The sequence below is a fragment of the Periophthalmus magnuspinnatus genome, chromosome 4 (assembly GCF_009829125.3).
Source record: "Periophthalmus magnuspinnatus isolate fPerMag1 chromosome 4, fPerMag1.2.pri, whole genome shotgun sequence".
In the NCBI taxonomy this organism is placed as follows: domain Eukaryota; kingdom Metazoa; phylum Chordata; class Actinopteri; order Gobiiformes; family Gobiidae; genus Periophthalmus; species Periophthalmus magnuspinnatus.
The window spans coordinates 11035642-11054915 of NC_047129.1; the positions used below are offsets into that span (position 1 = coordinate 11035642).

General features: G+C 39.4%; 1 protein-coding gene across 1 annotated transcript; it reads left to right on the top strand.

Annotated features, from left to right (window-relative positions):
• The first annotated feature begins 435 nt into the window (after positions 1-435).
• plpp2b (phospholipid phosphatase 2b) lies at positions 436-15982 on the top strand. Its single transcript, XM_033964964.2, has 6 exons — positions 436-832; positions 11106-11257; positions 11934-12196; positions 12347-12404; positions 12936-13112; positions 13925-15982. The coding sequence occupies exons 1-6, from the start codon at positions 772-774 to the stop codon at positions 14081-14083; spliced, it is 870 nt and encodes a 289-aa protein (XP_033820855.1). The 5' UTR covers positions 436-771; the 3' UTR covers positions 14084-15982.
• The last annotated feature ends 3292 nt before the right edge of the window (positions 15983-19274 follow it).

Here is a 19274-nt window from a genome sequence, read left to right on the forward strand (position 1 = left end):
AGGTTGCTCTGGTTTGTCTCTGTGAAGCTTGTCTGAAATGTTTTTGCGAACCCAGGCTGTTGCCACTAGAGGTCTCTAGAGCAGCAGTGTTTATGAAAAGTGAGCTGCAAAGATGACGATATCAAATTGACTGTTCTCTGCTTTACGGATAAGAATAAAAGTAGACAGTATTACCGGTGTATTGTGACTGTGTGGCCTGTATAGGTAAATCTACTAAATAATAGCCCTAATGAGTGGTCTACTCTAAGCGAATTAAAGGCGCATCCTGGAGTTTAAAAAGTCATTCCCATCGTTAAGAGCGTTGCACTTAATATGATCCAGGTGTAATAACAGTAAAATACATGGCGATTTACTTCAAGATCGTCCTGGTTTTTATCCCGAGAATGTGAAGTTTTGACAGAAAAAGTGGGCAGGGATTTCGCTCGTGTAGAGGAGGGACATAGCACTGTGAGAAAGAGAGAGAGGGGCTGTGTTTCCCTCTGCGCTGTGGAATCGGAAGACCATCCTGTTATGATCTGAACGTGTCCATGTGTGCGAAAAATGGGTGTTTTTTGGCCTAATCGGTCCTGAAAAATCTGTTGTCTATTGTGTCCTCGATGTTACCACAGGTATCCAGTGGAGAATCCCGGAAGAAAAACTCGTAAGGCAGGTTATCAACTTGTTTGCTTAGCCTGCACCTTTTTATTCTAAAAACAAGAGAGCGTCAATGGAAGTCACTACAAGAAGTTTTTGAAGATTTCTTTTAATTTTGAAAGGTCTACTCACGCAAAGATGAAGGAGTTGAGAAAAAGAAAACTGTACGTGGTGGTGGACGTCCTGTGCGTTTTAGTGGGTAAGTTGTGGCAAAGATAGTAGACTACATTTAGCACTCACTGTACAGTATTCAGCATTCTGCAGAGTTGTTAGCATGATGTCGTGTTTTTCAAGGGGTGACATGTTTCTCAGCCAAATGACATTAGTGACAGCACTTCGCTCCCTGCGCCATGTTTATTCGTGCGTAAAATCGTTCCAATGCCAAATGTGATGTTGGCTCTCCACAACGCAATAGAGAACTTCACAGCCTGACAAAAAAAGTTCTGTTTTCTGAAATACATTGAATATTGACTCTATTCCAAATGATTTTGAACTTGAGGAAACATTTGTCGGGTCACTTAAACTTGCTTCTTCTTGCCTCTAGACTGTCTTTGAACAATAGTGCCTCACTTATTTCTACAGCTAATAAAACTCAGTCTTCAGTTATATTTAATCGTCTACATTTGTAGACTATAGTTTAGTCTGTGCCCAGGGCTTAATTTGTCAATAAGTTGCAGGAATGTTATTGGACTGCTGGCATGAGTTGCTGTATCCCTCTCATTAGACCTCTTTGTTTTAAAATATGCATTTATTTGTTTATTTATTTCACAAGGTTAGTGTAGATCAATCAGTATTACTGTAAATGTATCACAATTAGCCAAAAGGCTATTTTTATCTGCTGTCCCTGGACAGATGTTAAAATTCTCTACCTAAAAACAATGTGGTTAGACAATATGATAGTACAGCACAATACATTAAAGCCTACAGTTAAATCATTTCTCAGATAGTTTCCAGAACCTAAAAAAATCAAGAAAAATAGGAACAAAGCCCTAAATATAAAATATTGAATTCATTTAAACATTAGTTTGCTTCCCCAAATGTTTGTATCTGCACCTGACCTATTTTTAAATGGAGGTCTGGTTGGGGTCAGAGCAAGATCAAGTGTGTTGAGACATTGCTCTACACATGTCTTTAAATATTGACAACTATAGATGATGACAACACCCCTACCAATGTAAAGCCTCTTGTCTAAACTGTTACAACAACAAATTGTAGTTGTGCATGTTAAAATCTGCTGGGCTTTGCATTGTGTGGGCTGTCTCATCTACAGAGTGCTGAAGTCGATAAGCCTCACCATCAGCGTGTCACAAGTCAGGGATCAGACTGGGCTTTGGTCTCTGGGTTATTGCCCCTATGGCTCCATCTCTCCCCTGGCCTCACCCTTCCTGTGTGCCACCCACGTTTACCCACACATTATTATCAGGTCAGCCCCAGCCTTATGTGAGGTCAACTCAGAAATGCAATCACACCACATCCCAGCTTATAATTACACATTTAACGACAGGAAAATATACTTCCCGCTGACATAAAGTTATGAGCTTTTTAAAATCCCATTAAGTGGTATCTTACATTATAGATAATTAAGCTGCAGTTATTTGAGGGTTTTACCAGTTTTATTTCTTCTAAAATGTCTTCCTCCTTTAATAGTAAACAACTGGGTGTTGGCAGTTGACAGTGCACCTTTAAGGCACCTGTTAACCTTTCTGTGCTCTTGTTTGTATTTGTATTTAAAGGCTGAGTCAGAGTTAGAAAAGAAATATGAATAGCAATGAAACATACGTGATGTAGTTGTACACACTCTCTTCTATTCACCCTATCACAAGGCTTCATGCACGTGTCACAGATTTTTTTTTTTTTTTATCATTTTAGCTTGCATAAAAATCAAAAGCTTTTATATTCTGTTTAAAATTCTCTTGTTTCTATGTCCTTCATGCAATAAGTAACTCCATGGTTAGTCTTGATAATTTAGATTGCTGTAAATTTGAGTGTAAGAACTTAATACAAATAGAAAGCTTATTTTGAATCATTTACCACTAGAGGTCATTAAATCCCACTTACATTTTAATATTTTTAGGGCTGAGATTAGAAAGTGTTCTGGAAACATATTATAGAGAGAATTCACATCACCATCATATAGGCTGCTTAATTGTGACAGGACAGTCTGTAGTGATGAAACTTAAGCATGTCAACATTCAAAAATAGGGTAAATGTGACTCTATGCTATTTTAGCCAACTCTTGCATTTTCAATATACCATTATATTTTGACATCTAAATAGCATTGTCTTTGGCAGTAACAAGCAGCAGAGATGGTTTGTGATGTGAGCACTGCTGCAGAGTCTCCAGGGAGCACATTCTGTTGTACCAGATCTGGGAAGACTGTTTGTCTGGTTTTCTCACAAAGGCCCTGAACATGTTTAATGGGATAGTTTCCCTCCAGAGAGCGCTATCCTGGAAACGACTTACACAACTCTCTTAGGGCACACAATCTCATAAACAATCTCATCATTAACGCTCCTACATGTCATAAAAAGAATAAGATTTCACTCAAATTTGTCTTGGTTTCTTTAGGAAAATGTTGGATTGTGTATTATAGCTGCCAGTTTTTTATTTAAAATTATAATAATAATAAAAAAATATACATTATGATCGTGATAACTGTGATTGTCACGCTTTAGCCTTGAACCCAACATTACTGTTTATCACAATATTATTTGTGTTTCAAAAAATTATTATCTGTGCACACAAATTGTTGTGAACTAAATGAATAACTGAAAAGTCAATAATAGAATCTTATTGCTCACATCAGATTGATATATGTGTCACTTTGAATTGAGTTCTACACATTATCAATCTGGGATAAATGAAATGAAAGTGATCGGAAAGCGTGGAACGTTATGTTGATTATTTGAATCTGATTGGTCACAACAGCAGAACAAGTCTTTTGTTACATCCAGTTAAGAGAAAAGTACAGACATCTTCCCTGTCCACAAATGCACAAAGTTCTTACCCTCTAAACGTTTTTCACAAACAAAATAGTACTTATTGATGCAAAAATAGGCCGAAGTATGTCTGTGAGTGTTGCCATGTTTGTTTTGGTTCTTGAGCTTGAGCACTTCACCTTTGACGCACAAAACCTCAATGATGCTCTCTGATTGGTGCACCATCCACCTGTTGGACGCTATTGGATGGTGAAATGGATTCTCGTGAGTTTGTGAACAAATATCGCGAGAATCCATCTTGTTTTGCAAGGTTAGTAACAATATGCTTTTTTGTGATTATTGTGCATCAGTGCCTCTGTTTAATGCAGCTCTCTACTCAAACACAGATTTTTATCCTCAATCAGTCCTTGTATTGGTCAGCCTCTGTCATGCTCTGAGTGAGTAACAGTTGGATTTAACCGGTTGCAGTGGTGTGACAATTCTCAAAAGTAGCAAATTGCTATAGTTACCTGTTAATGGCTGCAGTATTTTAATTCCAGTCAAATGAACATCAAATGAATCATTCATTTGTCCTTGGCATATTGCCCACTCCTACATCTAGGTCATAATGTAGAAAACACATTATTCAATTCAAAGAATTCAAATTTGAGCACTCACATGATCAAGAAAAGCCGGATCAAGAGTTGCCAAAAGTAAAAGAGACCTCCTGGTTCAAAGTAGAGCAGTGAAACAGAGCTGAACGAATTAAAGATGTGTCCATTAAAAAAGTCAAAAATAAGGTATAATATTTTAAAGGTGCATTCATAAAAAGAAGTAGATTTGCTTCATCCACTCAGCCCCTCACCTTCTCGTTCTGCCTCACTTGGACCTAAGAATGCATGAATGATGGACGCGCTGAAACAGTGGGATTAGAAATAAAGAATGGGTCACGGCTACAGATTTGGTGTGAGTGGTGAAGTTGGGTGTTTCTTTGTGAATTAGAATTCCAGCGGCTGGTGGTGCTTGTAAGTTCAGCACATACCTTCCACATGAGTCAGTGTGGCTTGGGCTGAGACTGTCATTCTTATAGGCAGGGCTCACTGTTTTTACGTTTCTTAAAATTTGTATATTGTTGACTGGGGGTAAAATGGGGATTTTTAATTGTTTTAACATAGCAGATTGGCATATGCCCCACTTTTTACAAGCCCCCATTTATATTGATAAAATAAGTCAGGTTAAGGTATACTTCATTGATCCCCATTGTGCATTTGACCCACCCTTGCCGCCATAGCAACCTGTGCAAAGTCAGAACTCAACTAAAGTGTTTATAAATAACTATAAATTGAATGAAATGTACATGCCTCTCATATTGTTTAGTTTGCAGAAAATACACCAGGTCCTGAGGTCAGTTGCTACATTTGAAGGTTTTTGCTTAATTTTTCTCATTATTAAAAAGACTTTGACAAAATGATGCTATATTAGTTATATTTGCAGCCATACGAGTAGCCCTAAATAACATTCAAAGTGATTTTTTGGGAGCTGGGAAACATGTCAGAAAGTGGAAGAAATTAGAAGTAGGCTGAGCTGTTCCAAGTGTGACCCCACAGGAAAGTTTGAGAGGGACCAGGGCAGCTTTGGGCCACGGCATGCACTTTACATCACACATTCACAGACATTCACACGACACAGCACGCTACACAAATATGCAGCCTGTGTGTTTTTACCATCCAGCACAATTATTGCACGCACAGGTGTAGCAGGGTTAAAGACTAAGTAGGTGTTGGCTGCTAAAACTATCAAGGGATTTACTAACGTGCTTCAATAATGGACCCGATAGGAGGCAAGGCGTTTTCTGTTGCAAATAGATACAGAAACAGTGTGAAATAGGCCAAGGACTAGCCAGGCGGAGTGAACGCTTTCAGGCCTAGTGTGTGATTGTGGTGCGTAGACTTCTGTATAATTGCATGTGTTGGCTAAATAAAGCAGCACACCATTAAGGCATCTATATTTACAAAAGAAGAAGTCTGTAGGAGGATGAAGAGAATGACAGGCAGAAGCTTGAATGAATGACTTTGTTTGGGAAGAGCAGACTAATGGAAAACTGTGGGGAATGGGAACTTGTGGAAGGAATGAGGAAGCTCCATATACACTGCTGTCTCTGTCAGTAGAGTATCTGAGCATTAAGCCTATAATGGATGGCACTTATACATTTGCCCTATACAGTCAAAACCAGTAAGGACTTTCTTGTAGAATGGAGATGGAAAGGTTCTGTATTAGAGGACTGTGACGTCATCCTGATTTTCTATTCTGGTTATAATCTACTATAGCCATGTCACACAGTATTAAAACAATGTAATGATGGACCATTTGATGTTAAAACATTATTTCTTTACATGTTTCAAAACCTCTACAACTTTGATTGCATGTTTTGTCTATTGAGAATGAAATGAGCAGCTTTATTATTTAGTGAGGGACATTTCAATGATCAGCAGGTGCAAAATAACTTAAAGAGCGGGTATTAGTTAATGTTGTTCCCTTGTCAAAAACATGCCTGAAGAGGTTTCATATGTCATCTATGCATGTTTAAGTAATCTTGCAATCTCTCCCGGTGACTATTCACATCTTCCTTATAGTGGGCAGTACGAACCTTTCCAAGACGCCCACAAGCCTGCACCATCCATGCTTCTGCACGTCCGCTTTTCATAAATATACAAAAGCATGATGTATAACAATACACTACAACTTTACAAAGCTGATGCGAAGCTGTAGTAGTTTCATTAGTGGGATGTACACTGATTTTGTTGTGATGGCACTCTAAAGGGAGAGCAAAGTGAGGGAAGAATCAGAGCGTCAAAACAAAACTGAAAGTTAACATTTGAATGCCTTGTTTTTGACAAATATGGTATTTTCAGAGCAATAAAAGGTAACAAGGTGATCTAAACATGTTATGTGTTAGAAATGAATACCCCATTGCACCATACCACACTCCACATAACCAGCATGTTCCTGTTATATACTGTATATGTTTTTGCTCCTGCATCGTAATTCTTGACTCTCTATAACATGGACATTGACCTTAGCTCTAGTCAAACAGTGTTGTGTGTCTGAGTTTTGGAGCAGAGTCAGAGCGGGCTGCGGGCTTGTCTCGTGGTCTTTTGCAGACCCAGTTTGTCTGCTGAGGGGTTATTTCTGCCTCTGCAGTGTAGCATATGTGCTGTCTGCTTCAAGAGACTTTGTTTATCCTCATATACAGTCCTCAAACAATGATGCACGGTATTAGCTCTTCTTGCATAGTTTCATTACTGTTGATTTTGTTTTATCTATAGGTTTGTCTCTTCTTTCTCAAATTTTGTTTTAATAATTGTGTCATTTTAAACGCATTCATTTCCTAAATTGGCACACTTTTTCTATTTATTGTCATGCCTTATTGAACTTTCTTTGTGGGAATTGAAGGCAGCATTTACCATGGCACTCTATGTCCACAAACATACTTAATCTTATGGAATCGTTAGTTCTACTATTATGTCTTCCATCAATGTTTCCTTTAGTCCTGTTTTCTTTTCCAGTTTGTTTGTTTTGGTTCTAAACATTGAGCTGTTATTGTACTAAATGCTCCACGTTGCAGCCGAGTTTGAGTTGGCTGATGTCATATGTGGAGTGGAAACAGATCAGTCCCCCATGTCTGTCTCTCTCTGCAGTAATTGTAGCTCTAGCCACCACACAGCTAAAATGGATGGTTTGTTTTCACATTGGCCAATACAAACTTTCTGAGAATATTATGTTTTTAAATCACATTGACATTGTAAATTTCACCTGGACTAAATGCGTTTATCTAGAAATATTTCAATAATTGTGTATTATAAAGTTTTGTAAACATTTCATATGTGTTTAGTTCTCAGTAGAATTTGATGCAGTCTAAAAGGTGTGTGACCTTTAGCCCTGAAAAAGAGAATTTTATAGACTGAATCCACAGGTATTGGAACTGTATTTTAACTTTGTAAGTTGAGAAGTGATTGGTGCCTTTGCTGAGATGTTTCCTCTTGTTGATTTTTTGTGAAATGATAATGACAAACAGCTTTTTTTGTTCAGTGTTTGTGTGCAGCTTTTAATTTTATTTTTATTTTTTGTCACCACAAATACAAAATATGCCAGTTAAATACCACACCCATACCAGTGTGTTCCTCTGGAAAGGCTGAGAGGAAAAAACAGAAACAGCAGTGATTGAAACAAACTGAGTTCAGCACTAATTGTGTGGAAAATTACAGTAATAACTGATCCAACAGTATTTGTGGTCATGTGGCGCTCAAAGGTTCGTCATGTGAAAATGCCATGGTGAAGCATCTGGTGATCAGCTGCTGTGGTCCACAAACTGATAAGATAAACATACTTTGTTTTTGTTTAAACTAAACTGGGCATTGGAGGAGTGGGATTTGATATAACTTGAAGTTAAAGGTTTTGTACTAAGTTCTATAATTTAGTGATTGTAGAGAGTTAATTTGAGTGGCTTTTAACTGATCTTAACTGACCTAAACCAGAAGACTCAGTTATTGGTCTGGGATTGGCATCATTGTGAGAACATGTTACATGTTCCCTAATGTTGTCATACCAGGGTAGTGTTACAATGTGTGGTGCTAGGCCAGTCCTGTCAGCACTATTGTGTATTCTTTTCTAAACAAAAAGCCTCCTTGTCTTTTGTGATGGCTCCTTATGTGTGTCCTGAGGACACTGCTTGCTGTACAACCACACCTCTACTCCTCTCATCATGACAACAGCATTGTCACCCATGCCACTACACTTGCTGTTTGAATACTGTTGTGTTGTTGGTGATTGTTTTGCTTATTTTGTTTCAGTTATTTATTTTTATTACTGGACAGCTTGACGCGGGCAGGCACCAAGTACCAGGCAGTGGTTGGTAGAGTGTTAGTTTACCTTGAACCAAAGGTGGGCAGTTTGAATTCTGCTCATCGACGAACGCTCACGTTTACTGACCCACAGGTTGGAGGTTCAATCCCACCTGCCACAGGCACATACTGCTGTTGTTTTCTTGAGCAAGACACTTACCCCACCCCATCCTCTGTCTCTGCATACACTGGTGTGTGATTGGGTGAAATTTAACATGTTTCACTCTGTAGGCTTGGTTTTGCTTAAATTTTACAGTGCCGTTCACCTGGGTGGGGTATGAATTCCACTGAATCTTGATCCACATCCTCTTGTATATTTTCCTTCTGTCTCGGTCTTCAATGGTGTAGATTCCTGCTCTCTCATCAGTCAGTCTTTGGTGGAAACTCTTCTGAAATTATGTCAGCTCCAGCTCTGAGAGAATGGGAGCGGCACACCAATCATTTACACAGAAACATAATACCAGTGGTGAGTCCAGAGTGCTGCTTTCCTGACATTTTTATGTGACTGCGTGGCACTGAAGTGGGCCCAAGACACTCAAGGAACCAAAGAAGAAGCAGGGTGGAGAGGAAGTGCATTTTTATGGGCGTCTATACAACTGTAAAAATAAAAAAAAAATGAAGTCACTCATCAGTGATGATGGCTGATTTCCTATTTCATTGGAATGTCAAGGATTTTTGTATGGTTTTGTTTTGTTTACATTGGTGTAACTGTTCTGAAACAGAATGTACTGGGTTTGACCATGCTCTTAGGGTGCGTTCGGACTGGTATGTGGTTCTGGTTTGAGCCCAGTTTAATTCTGATATAGACTTGGTTTGGTCCTGTTATAGTCCTGGTTTAGCCTGGTAAGTAAAGGTTTAGTTCAGGGGCTTGTTCTAGTTGAGTCTCAGGTCTGTGGACAGACCCCAATGTGCACTATTTAATTTTATTTACTTTACTTTTGGGTGAGCCTTGTTCACACACACCGCATCATTCACCCCAAACACACACCATGAGGCACGTGAGAGTCCATCAGCTCAATGCCAAACTTATTTCTATGATGCTTGGTTCCCCTATACGCAGTATCACCTGGGGCTGAATACATCGTGATGACTATGTGGAGGAGACGTCTTGGCAGAAGAGAAAAAGATTTTGGAACAACAGGCAGACAGGTGAAGGCTCATCTGCGCAAATTGCCAGACGAATGTGTGAAACAGCAGCTCTGCAGTGCATATTTGCTGAAATATATGTGAATATATATTTTGCCCCATTCCAAGCGCTATTACTCTCACAGTCGACTGCATAAGTCGGCCGAGGTCAGCTGCATTCACACTGTACTCGTACTCGAGTGTACGTGGAGCCACTCCGAGTCCCGTTTCGACCGCTCTTGGACTGTCCGTTTACTGCATTCCAGAGTGAGACTGTTCACACTGGCCCAAGTGCACTGCTCTTGGAGTCAATGCTCTTTTACGTTGACCCACCTAGACCTTAGCTGTAGTAGCAGTAATCATAGTGGTTGTAGCTGTATTCGTGGTAGCAGTAGAAGCAGTAGTGTTATTAAGGGCCTGAATAGTACAGTACAGTAAGAAACAAATTTCGGACATTTATGTATACTGGTATAATATTATTTTGAAGAAGCACAAATTGCATAATGCTTGATTTAGAGTATCAGTTCTAGGATGTAAACATACAAACTAGTTGGGTATTTTTGATGTTCTGGACATATTTTGCCCCCAGATAACCTTGTGTGGTTATTTAGTCTACCAAAGCTGCCACATCTTTCAGATCTGTGGTGTTCTCAAGTACATAGTAAAACCTAAATCTATTAGCTTATTCTATGCCACATAAAAGTCTAGACTCTTATGTCTCTCACTTATGTGTGATTTAGTGTGCTTGTACCCTTCTATGTCTAAATACACTTCTCTGCTGTTTATTTTGTTATCCCGTGCTGTGCATTTCTGACCCAACATTTAACCACCACTACATTTTTGTCCCTGTGGGTTGTTTCATCATTATAGTGTTGGCATTCAAAGTCTGACAGCTCAAACCCAAACTGGCTAGCCTCTCTGCTAAAAATCTATCTTAAATCAGGACATGATGTCATGTCTCAGAACAGAAATTAAAACATATTTGTTCATTTCACTGTAGTGTGAAAAGTGGCAGACTGAGAGGCCTTTATTGGTTCTACCTTTATTTTCATTTTTTTTGTTTCATTTCTGTATTCTTTGGTCAATTTATAAATCATACTTTAAATTATGTATGGTATACTCATAAAATATACATGATCAGTATGTAGAACATTAACAAATCAGACAATAACATTTCTCTAGGACTACTTGTTCATGCTTGATGATAAATAAGTGTTCCTGTGGAGTAGTTCTTAAGTACAGTCTATTGAACACACATGCCCCCTTTAAATTACCATATATATACTTTTCCCCGTGTCCACATTGTCTGCAAATATTGAGGGATTTTATTATGTTTATTTTCATACATGAAGTTCATAAACCTTATACATGAACTTATCTGTGTGTTGAGGTCTGCTCTTCAGACTGTGTCTTATCATTCGAAGTGCATGATAAAAGTATAATTTAAATGTAAAATTTAAACTGCCACTACAGAATGCAAATCTATTAATGCAATGTTAACTTTATGTAAACTTGTGTGTTTTACAGCGGCTCTCCCCTTCATTGTCATGACGATTGTGTCCAAGCCTTATCACAGACGTATCTACTGTGACGACGAGAGCATCAAGTACCCCCTCAAACCTGACACCATCACACATGGCATGCTGGCCGCTGTCACCATCTCCTGCACCGTCATCATAGTAAGCTCCACTCAACACCACTGCTTAGCATACACTGGCCGATATAGCATTACTTGACATTTTAACAGAAAAACGGAATATTTCAGATTTATTATTAAACCACTTGTTATTGTCAGCTATTAAGACAAATCCGGTACCACCAGAACAGGTTAAAATGACCTGGAGATTCTGAGCATGGCAGAGAGCTACTGCTGTTATTGGTCATAAGAAAGAGTCAATATAACAGTGACAGCATACTTAGATGGGGTACAACTAGATGCCATTACAACATAAACATCCATAAAAGCATCTGTTTATTAGCGCATAATGTGTATAAATAATGCCTTACTGATCTTTCCTTGCGTGTCACATGAGTTGTTATCTGCGAACATCATTGGTGGCTTATGCAAATCAGGCTCCACACACTTAAAGCAATGTGCTGATTCAAAAGTATCCTTTTATACATTTTGAGTTGTTTAATCAGCAGGTACACATTTTTCATTAGTCATTATTTGTGGGAAAATGGCAAGATTATTTGGCAAGGTTTTGAACATTTAGGTGGTCCTGGTCTACATCTACAGTCAAGAAACCAGTTAAAATGAATGTTATAGTAATCCCTGTGTTTTATGTAGAGTAGTTATGCTTGTTCGGCATATAATACACTTAATACTTTTTAATAATTTTCACCTCTTCTTAGATCTCATCTGGTGAAGCCTTTTTAGTCTACAGCAAGAAAATACACTCAAATTCCAATTTCAACCAGTACGTAGTCGCTCTTTACAAGGTTGTGGGGACCTTTCTGTTTGGAGGAGCTGTAAGTCAGTCTCTCACAGACTTGGCCAAGTACACTATCGGCCGCCCAAGGCCAAACTTCATGAGCGTGTGTGCGCCCAAAGTCTGCACGAGCTACATTGAAGCAGAGAACTGCACTGGGAGGCCACAGGACGTTACAGAGTCCAGGTACTAATCAAATACATTTTAGTAGATCTTTTACCATTTGTTTACACCTTTTACTTTCATACCCCTGCTAAAAAAATTGTTTAAAAATAGTTTTCCCAACAGACATCGGAATTACAGTAATGGATTTCTTTTGTTTATCTGTTTCTGCAGTTTGTCCTTTTACTCGGGGCATTCGTCATTTGGCATGTACTGCATGCTTTTCTTGGCGGTGAGTTAAAAATACAACACTGTGCTAACTAATCTTTTTGTAGAGCAAATATCAGAGAAGTCTTTCTGTGATGTCAATGTAAATATTTAGTGAAATGAAGCAGCCTTAATAGTTACCTGTGTAGAACCCAAAGCTCACTGTGGATGAGCGCATTTTATGCCTTTAGACTTATATATAGGAATGTAGAAAAAAATCACCTTGTTCCGTTGTCTGTTTCTGTCTGCAGCCCAATTTACAGCTGTATTTTGGCTGTGTTCCTCTATGTTAAAAGCCAAGGCTGAGACTAACATGGAGGGAGACAATAAAGCTGTCTGAAAAGCTGTTTAGTTATGTGTTTACTATATACTGTAAATAAAGGGTAGTTTTGAGTTCCATCCAAATGTGTGTTGGCTTGTGCATTGTAACCTTATTTTGTTACCACGCTGTGAGACCAGAGAGCACTTTTGCATGTATAGTGTTGATTTAAAAACCTCTTGAGTCTTTCTTTCTTCTACCACCCTGATTTATTTTACTGCCTTCTTGCCCCTATAGCTTTATGTGCAGGCCAGACTTGCTGCTAAGTGGGCCAGACTTCTCAGACCAACCATCCAGTTCTTCCTGGTGGCCTTTGCTGTGTATGTGGGCTACACTCGCGTTTCTGATTACAAGCACCATTGGAGCGACGTGCTGGTGGGACTGCTGCAAGGAGCACTGGTGGCTGTGCTCAATGTAGGTACCCAAAGCTCAAGAAAAAATGAATAAATCAATCAATGATAAACATTATATCTGATTAAGTCATTTTATACAATTAGCAAATAAGCTGTGAATGTTACTAATGGTTATTTTGCTAATTGAATAATGTCACTATTTTTTTTCAATTACTCAATTAGTAATTAGATTGCATAAGGTTTGAGCTATAGCTTAAGTGATGCAGCATAAACATATTTTGAGTATACTTTCAGAAAAAAGGGGTTTTCATCAAAACCCTACAAACCTTGTCTCTCAGCAAATGGCAGGTTTTGGAGTCTGAATATAACCCAGATAACAAGTATTTCATTACTAAATTAGGTGACGATTATTTCAATCATTGTTATTAATTATTTTAATAGTTGTGGTTAGTCGAAGGAATTGTTTTAGCCTTAGAGCCACACACAGCCCTGGCAGACCCAGGAAAAGTCTAGTCTTGTGAGGCAGCTGGGCGTCTGCTTAGTTGGACCATTTCCCTGTTTTGATTCCACCTCTGTCAGCACCAGCCAATTCTTGAGTGGCCAACCATTTGGGTGTCTATGATTAATTGTGAGTCTGTGCCTTTGGCCTTGCAGTCCTTTGTGAAATTACAGCCTCTCTTGGGCATCTTTTTTATTGCCCATAGTAGACTGGCTGCAAACTGTGTGTTCCCTTCAGAAGTGTGTTAGTTAACAGCTGTGCACAGGCCTGCACAGACATATGCAATCACAGTTTCCAGCACTCACCTCCTCTGTATCCCTTACATGTTCACAACTGCCCAATGACCAACACTCTCCTCATTAACTCCTCTGCAGGTGCACTTTGTGTCAGACTTCTTCAAGAAACGCCCGCCGCGTCATTGCACCCAGACCACAGCGGAGAGCGAGGAACTGGAGAGGAAACCCAGCCTGCAAATCGCAGACTCGGAGCACGGCAACCATTACAACTATCACCCGAACTCTGGTCCTGTGTAGGGCAGAAGGAGCAGACCACACAACACGCCATGTGAGAGTCTGGAGGAACCTGTGGACATGGTGGACAAGCCCAGTGTTCTCAGGCTCCAGCTCTTTGGTCTGGTTCTTTATGTGAACCACTCACCCATCTCAAACCACTGGACTAAGAGACAAGGATATCCAAAGACTACACAGAATGTCTCCTTCTTCCTCCCAAAGATGAAATTTTATTCAAAAAATTCCAAAATATCAATAAGCTTAATTTGGTTGGAAATCCATTGACTGGCCTGGCTTCTGCAGATCCTATTGGTTATTTAAGAGAAAGTTACCATGGCTCAAAGATACACACCACCTCCACTGCTGAGACCCTCTCTCTGAGTTAATCCTGGTAGACACTTTGCCCTGCATTTCACAAGTCTTATAATCAAAAACAGTGAAACTTTCAGTTTGTCAAGTATTATTGATGCCTTTTTGATGAATGTAGTTTTACATTTTTGTTTTATTGTTTTTACTTTTGTGCTTTACAGAGATAGTAATAATGCCCATTTTCTGCTGTATGTCCCAGTGGAAAGGCCTCAAACGTTTATAAGCTTCAAAGGCAGACTTAAAGCATTCTGATGTGCTGTCATTAGGAGGGTCTGATCCATCTCTACATTTGCAGTAATCAAATACATGTTGAAATACATGATGTGACGTTTGACACATCTGCAGTCAGGTTTAGTGCTTCATAAGGTTTTCTTTAGTACTGATGGGTTTAGTTTGAAAGCGGTTTGGATGGTATTATGTTGAGTGTACTGTGTGTGTTGTGTGGAAATGTATTGCTATTGATTTTTTTTTTTACAATTTTCAACCACAGAGGTACACATTTTCCAGATATATTCTATCAGCTTTCTTTTCCTGTGGACTGGTGTATCACATGCGTGATAGCTTAACTTACACATTAATACAAAAATATACCACTAATTATATTGCTATTCTTTAGATTTAGTTCTTTTTTACAAAAAAAAAAAAAAAAAAAATTGAAGAAAGCGGCTTTAATCTTTAATTTATTTGAAACATCTGCTTTTAGTTGGAATTTTCTGCACTACTTTGATGTGCAATCATGGATGCTTGCCACTATGAGCCAGAAATACTGTTAAAGGCATGAGACATGCTCCATGTTCCTGAAGGATGTGAGCCTATGCTAGAATATTTTTATATGTTTTATTTTACATTAAATGTGTACATGACTAGGTCTGAATGTGCTATTTTGGTGCTTTCTTTGTCGGTAGTACCTACCACAAAAATGCTCTCATATTCCAAACATAAGCCAGATGCCTCGACAGATCTTTTAAGGCACTCTTGTAATGATTAAGAGTAACACAGCCAAAGCCGGAGATACTGACCCAGCCCCACTTCAAAGCACTGCCTCTTCCTGTGCTGATACTCGTGGCTCATTTGTGCTGAGTGTTTCCTGTACAGTGTTGCAGCTGAGCTTGGAGCAGACGTCAGTGAACACCGCAGCCCTGGTCGGGCCCAAAGGGGGACCAGACTCACCTGGTAATGATTGTGAGACTCATGAGCCAAGCTGAGGCTGGGGAAAGGTGGCATGCTTTAGTGGGGCGTGGTCATGGTTATCCCATAATGAACTTTGGTCCCTAGAGTCTTCTGCACATTGAAAACACATTTCTAACACAAAACAGCTGGAAGTGCTTGTGGTGTGGTGGCGTGTGAGCCCCCCTTGCCTCAGTGTACATCTAAATCATTGGAGCGTTACTGAAGCCGGACCAAGGCCTTGTATAGTCTGTCCTTCAGACCTGGTGACGTGGCTCTGTGCTAAAGCTTTATTAGACTATAGTGCATTGTGTGGTCAACCCTTATTGGTTGTTGTGTGAGTGATTGTTATCCAAAGAAATTTAAATAAAGCTATGGAAAACAGTTGTTTGTACATGTCAATTTATTTGTTGTATGTTGCAGTGATTTGTTTGTATGAGCATTTTGACCTTTACCCAAGGTCATAATGGACCCAGTTTCCTCACCCCAAACTTGTTATTTTCTTGTGTTATCTTGGACAATAAGCAGAATTGGGTCTAGTTAGGACTGGGATAGGGACCTCTGGGAGTACGTGGTATGTGAATGACTGGTAGTGATCAGAGGGGCCGATAGCATGGATTGGCAGCCTCACTTCCTTCAGTCTACTCCAGGGCAGCTGTGGCTACAATAGTAGCTCCCCAACATCAGATAATAATTATCATTATTACTGCCAAATATTGCCTTTATTCTTCAAATTGTTGTAGATAAATTAAAACTGTTGCAACTAGGCTTCAGTTTTCATGGTGTGTCTATTGCAAAATGTAGAACTGTATACAGAAAAATAAACACATGTTTATAATGAAATAAACTGTGAGCCCATGGAGACTCATATGCAGTTGGCAGAGGCACATAAAACACTGTCACTGCATATTTAACAATAGGCCTATTACTCACAAGCGTATTATGATCACTGTTGTGTCTGAAGTGTTTTATTTTTGTTATCATTAAGATCATCTTAACTTGATTCATCATAGCTCTTCACGATACCTCTGGAGAGATGTAACTCCTCGCGCTGAATATATCTTGCTCAATAGAGACTATTTTACATTTAAGGCATAAACTGTTGTGTTTTTAGTGTCTGTAGTCAATAACGTGCAAAATACAGACAATTCAGACAATGCATGCACTAGACCAGAGGTGTCAAACACATTTTCACTGAGGGCCACATCAGCAAAATGGCTGCCTTCAAAGGGCCAGAAGTAAAATAAATGTAACTCCTTTTTAAACGTGTTAATTAAGTGTTTCTGTATTTATTACTTATTCAAGTTACAAACATTGCATATGCGTTTGCAAAGATGTAAAAATATAGCTGTGTAACTGCGTATCTCCTGATAAAACAACATTTTAAAACCATCATACCTTTTAATTTACCCTGTCGAGGGCCACATAAAATGATGTGGCCCTCCACCTTGGGTTTAACACATGTGCACTTGACTGATTGTTACAGTGGTGCACTAAGTAAGTTTTCTGGTTGTCTCTATGGAGATGTTATTTCTTTAAGCGGGTCTATTTGATTGATATCTGGGTACATAGAGCAGAGAAACATTTGAGTCAGGGCTGATGGCCACTGGAAAAAGCTGAAGGCAGAAGACGTGAGAGATGAGTTGGTCACACAGTCCAGGGGGTCTCTGAAGGTCTTGGACTGGTCTTGGACAGTGTCTCTGTGCTCAGGGGCCAGTATAGGGGCCAATGAGGAGAAGGGCACATTCAGGCAGCACAGAGGCTGAGCAGAAGCAGTTTACCTGGCTGCTGGCCATCCTCACCACTGCCACCAGCGCAAGGCCCTGAGGAGGGATTTATACATTTCATATTTACACACATATTTCCCTCACCTCAGCCAACATGTCCACATCGTTTCCCCTTACAGTCACAGCCTGGGCCTGGAGATTTATGGCTGATGGGGAATGAATCCCGCTGTGGAACAGCAGCGACAAGCACACAGGTAAACAAACCTGTCTTCATCCAGGACCCTCTGTGACAGACCGAGAGAAGGTGCACCCCCCAGGACCTGCCTCAGGTCAGAGTGATGTCATTGATGAGTGTACTGTGTCCTGGGACACTTCAGCACTTTTATTAGTACCCGGTTAGATATTTATTTCTGGGTAATGTGGAATGCAAGACAATATAGGCCTGTTGGTCATTTTTAGAGACAGACAACCAAGGACCACCAAGGTCGTCTTGAAACAAGTGTTTTGGTCAGCAAAGCTCAAGCCTCATACTTGCGCATTAACTGCCTTGACTGTGGTCAGTAGAATAAATTCATGTTTCTAAGGCAAGGTATCAGCTTTTAAAAAAGAAACAAGCCAGACATAAAGCACAATTGCGCCATCGCGTGGTCGTCATTGAATCTCCAGGTTGTCTTTGGTAAATGGCCGCTAATGAATGGAAATTGATAAGTGGTGTGTTTCTAGGGGAAATAATAAGCAATATGTACATTTTCTTCACTGTTTTAAGATTTATTTATTTTTTAAGTTTTGTAATTGGCAAATGTTTGGTAGGCTTGAAATCTTAAAATACATATTAAGTCTACAACCTTATTAAATTTTTGAAACTTTTTGAAGCTGTTCAATTCTAAATTAGGACAGGATCAAGACAGTAAAAATTAAATTCATTACATTAAATCGACATTCAAAAGGTGCAACGTTTAATAGAGTTGTTTTACCAGCAGATGGCAGTCTTATGTCGGCTCAAAGAGCAGTGAAACCACTCGAGCTGAAATTGGCTCCTGTCAGAACTACAACAAGAATCCACACAGAAACTGTACAATCCATTACATATGCACTATTACTACTACTACTACTACTACTACTACTACTACTACTACTACTACTACTACTATTACTACTACTACTACTACTGCTACCACTACCACCACTACAACTACTACTACCATTAAAAACCTTGTTATTGCAAGGCAAGCCATCTTACTCTAGAGCAAAAGCATCTGTGACTTTGCCTCCAACAATTAGGCTATTGCAGTTTTTCAGTCTTTGACATATTAAAACACATATTAAAGCCACAGTACGTAAATTTCTGGCATGTCACTTGCATGAATCCATGGAAACAGAAAGTTAAAACTATACATTGGAACATTCTCCATGGTGATGTACAAGTTTTATGCCAGAGTTTTATACTGTGGAAGAATATAGCCAACATTTCCATGGAAACAAGCAGGAGGAGGCCCTGCTCCAGGCCAAATAAGAGTCAGGTTTGTGAAGATTCAAGCTCGCGCACAGTAAGTAACACAGTTAATTAATTTATTTTTTTTACATTTTTCAGTGCAATGAACACAACACTTTTGCATACTCGGGCTTTAACACTGTTATATATGATGCATGATTTTCCAACTCTTGTGAAGACTGGAACCTGTAGCTGCAAACTGCAGGAGCAGTGGCTCTGGGCTGTGGGGACTCTGAGGACTGAGTGACAGCGCACACTGAGAGCTGTCAGGAGCATTTGCAAGTCAATGCTCAGATTTAACCTCTCCTCTTTCCCTTCTGAGTGGATAGACTGAATCCAAAATCAGGCTCTGAAATTACACATTGACCTTGTCTAGATATTCTGCTGGCATACATAAACTTATCTTTAGCAATGGTCTAAGGACACTGTTTTAAGAGGCCTATTGTGACATTAAGTATTA

Coding starts and splice junctions, on each gene's coding strand:
- plpp2b (XM_033964964.2), top strand. CDS start 772: ATGAAGGAGTTGAGAAAAAGAAAACTGTACGTGGTGGTGGACGTCCTG. Junction 833..11,105: donor CGTCCTGTGCGTTTTAGTGG/GTAAGTTGTGGC, acceptor TGTGTTTTACAG/CGGCTCTCCCCTTCATTGTC. Junction 12,405..12,935: donor ACTGCATGCTTTTCTTGGCG/GTGAGTTAAAAA, acceptor TTGCCCCTATAG/CTTTATGTGCAGGCCAGACT.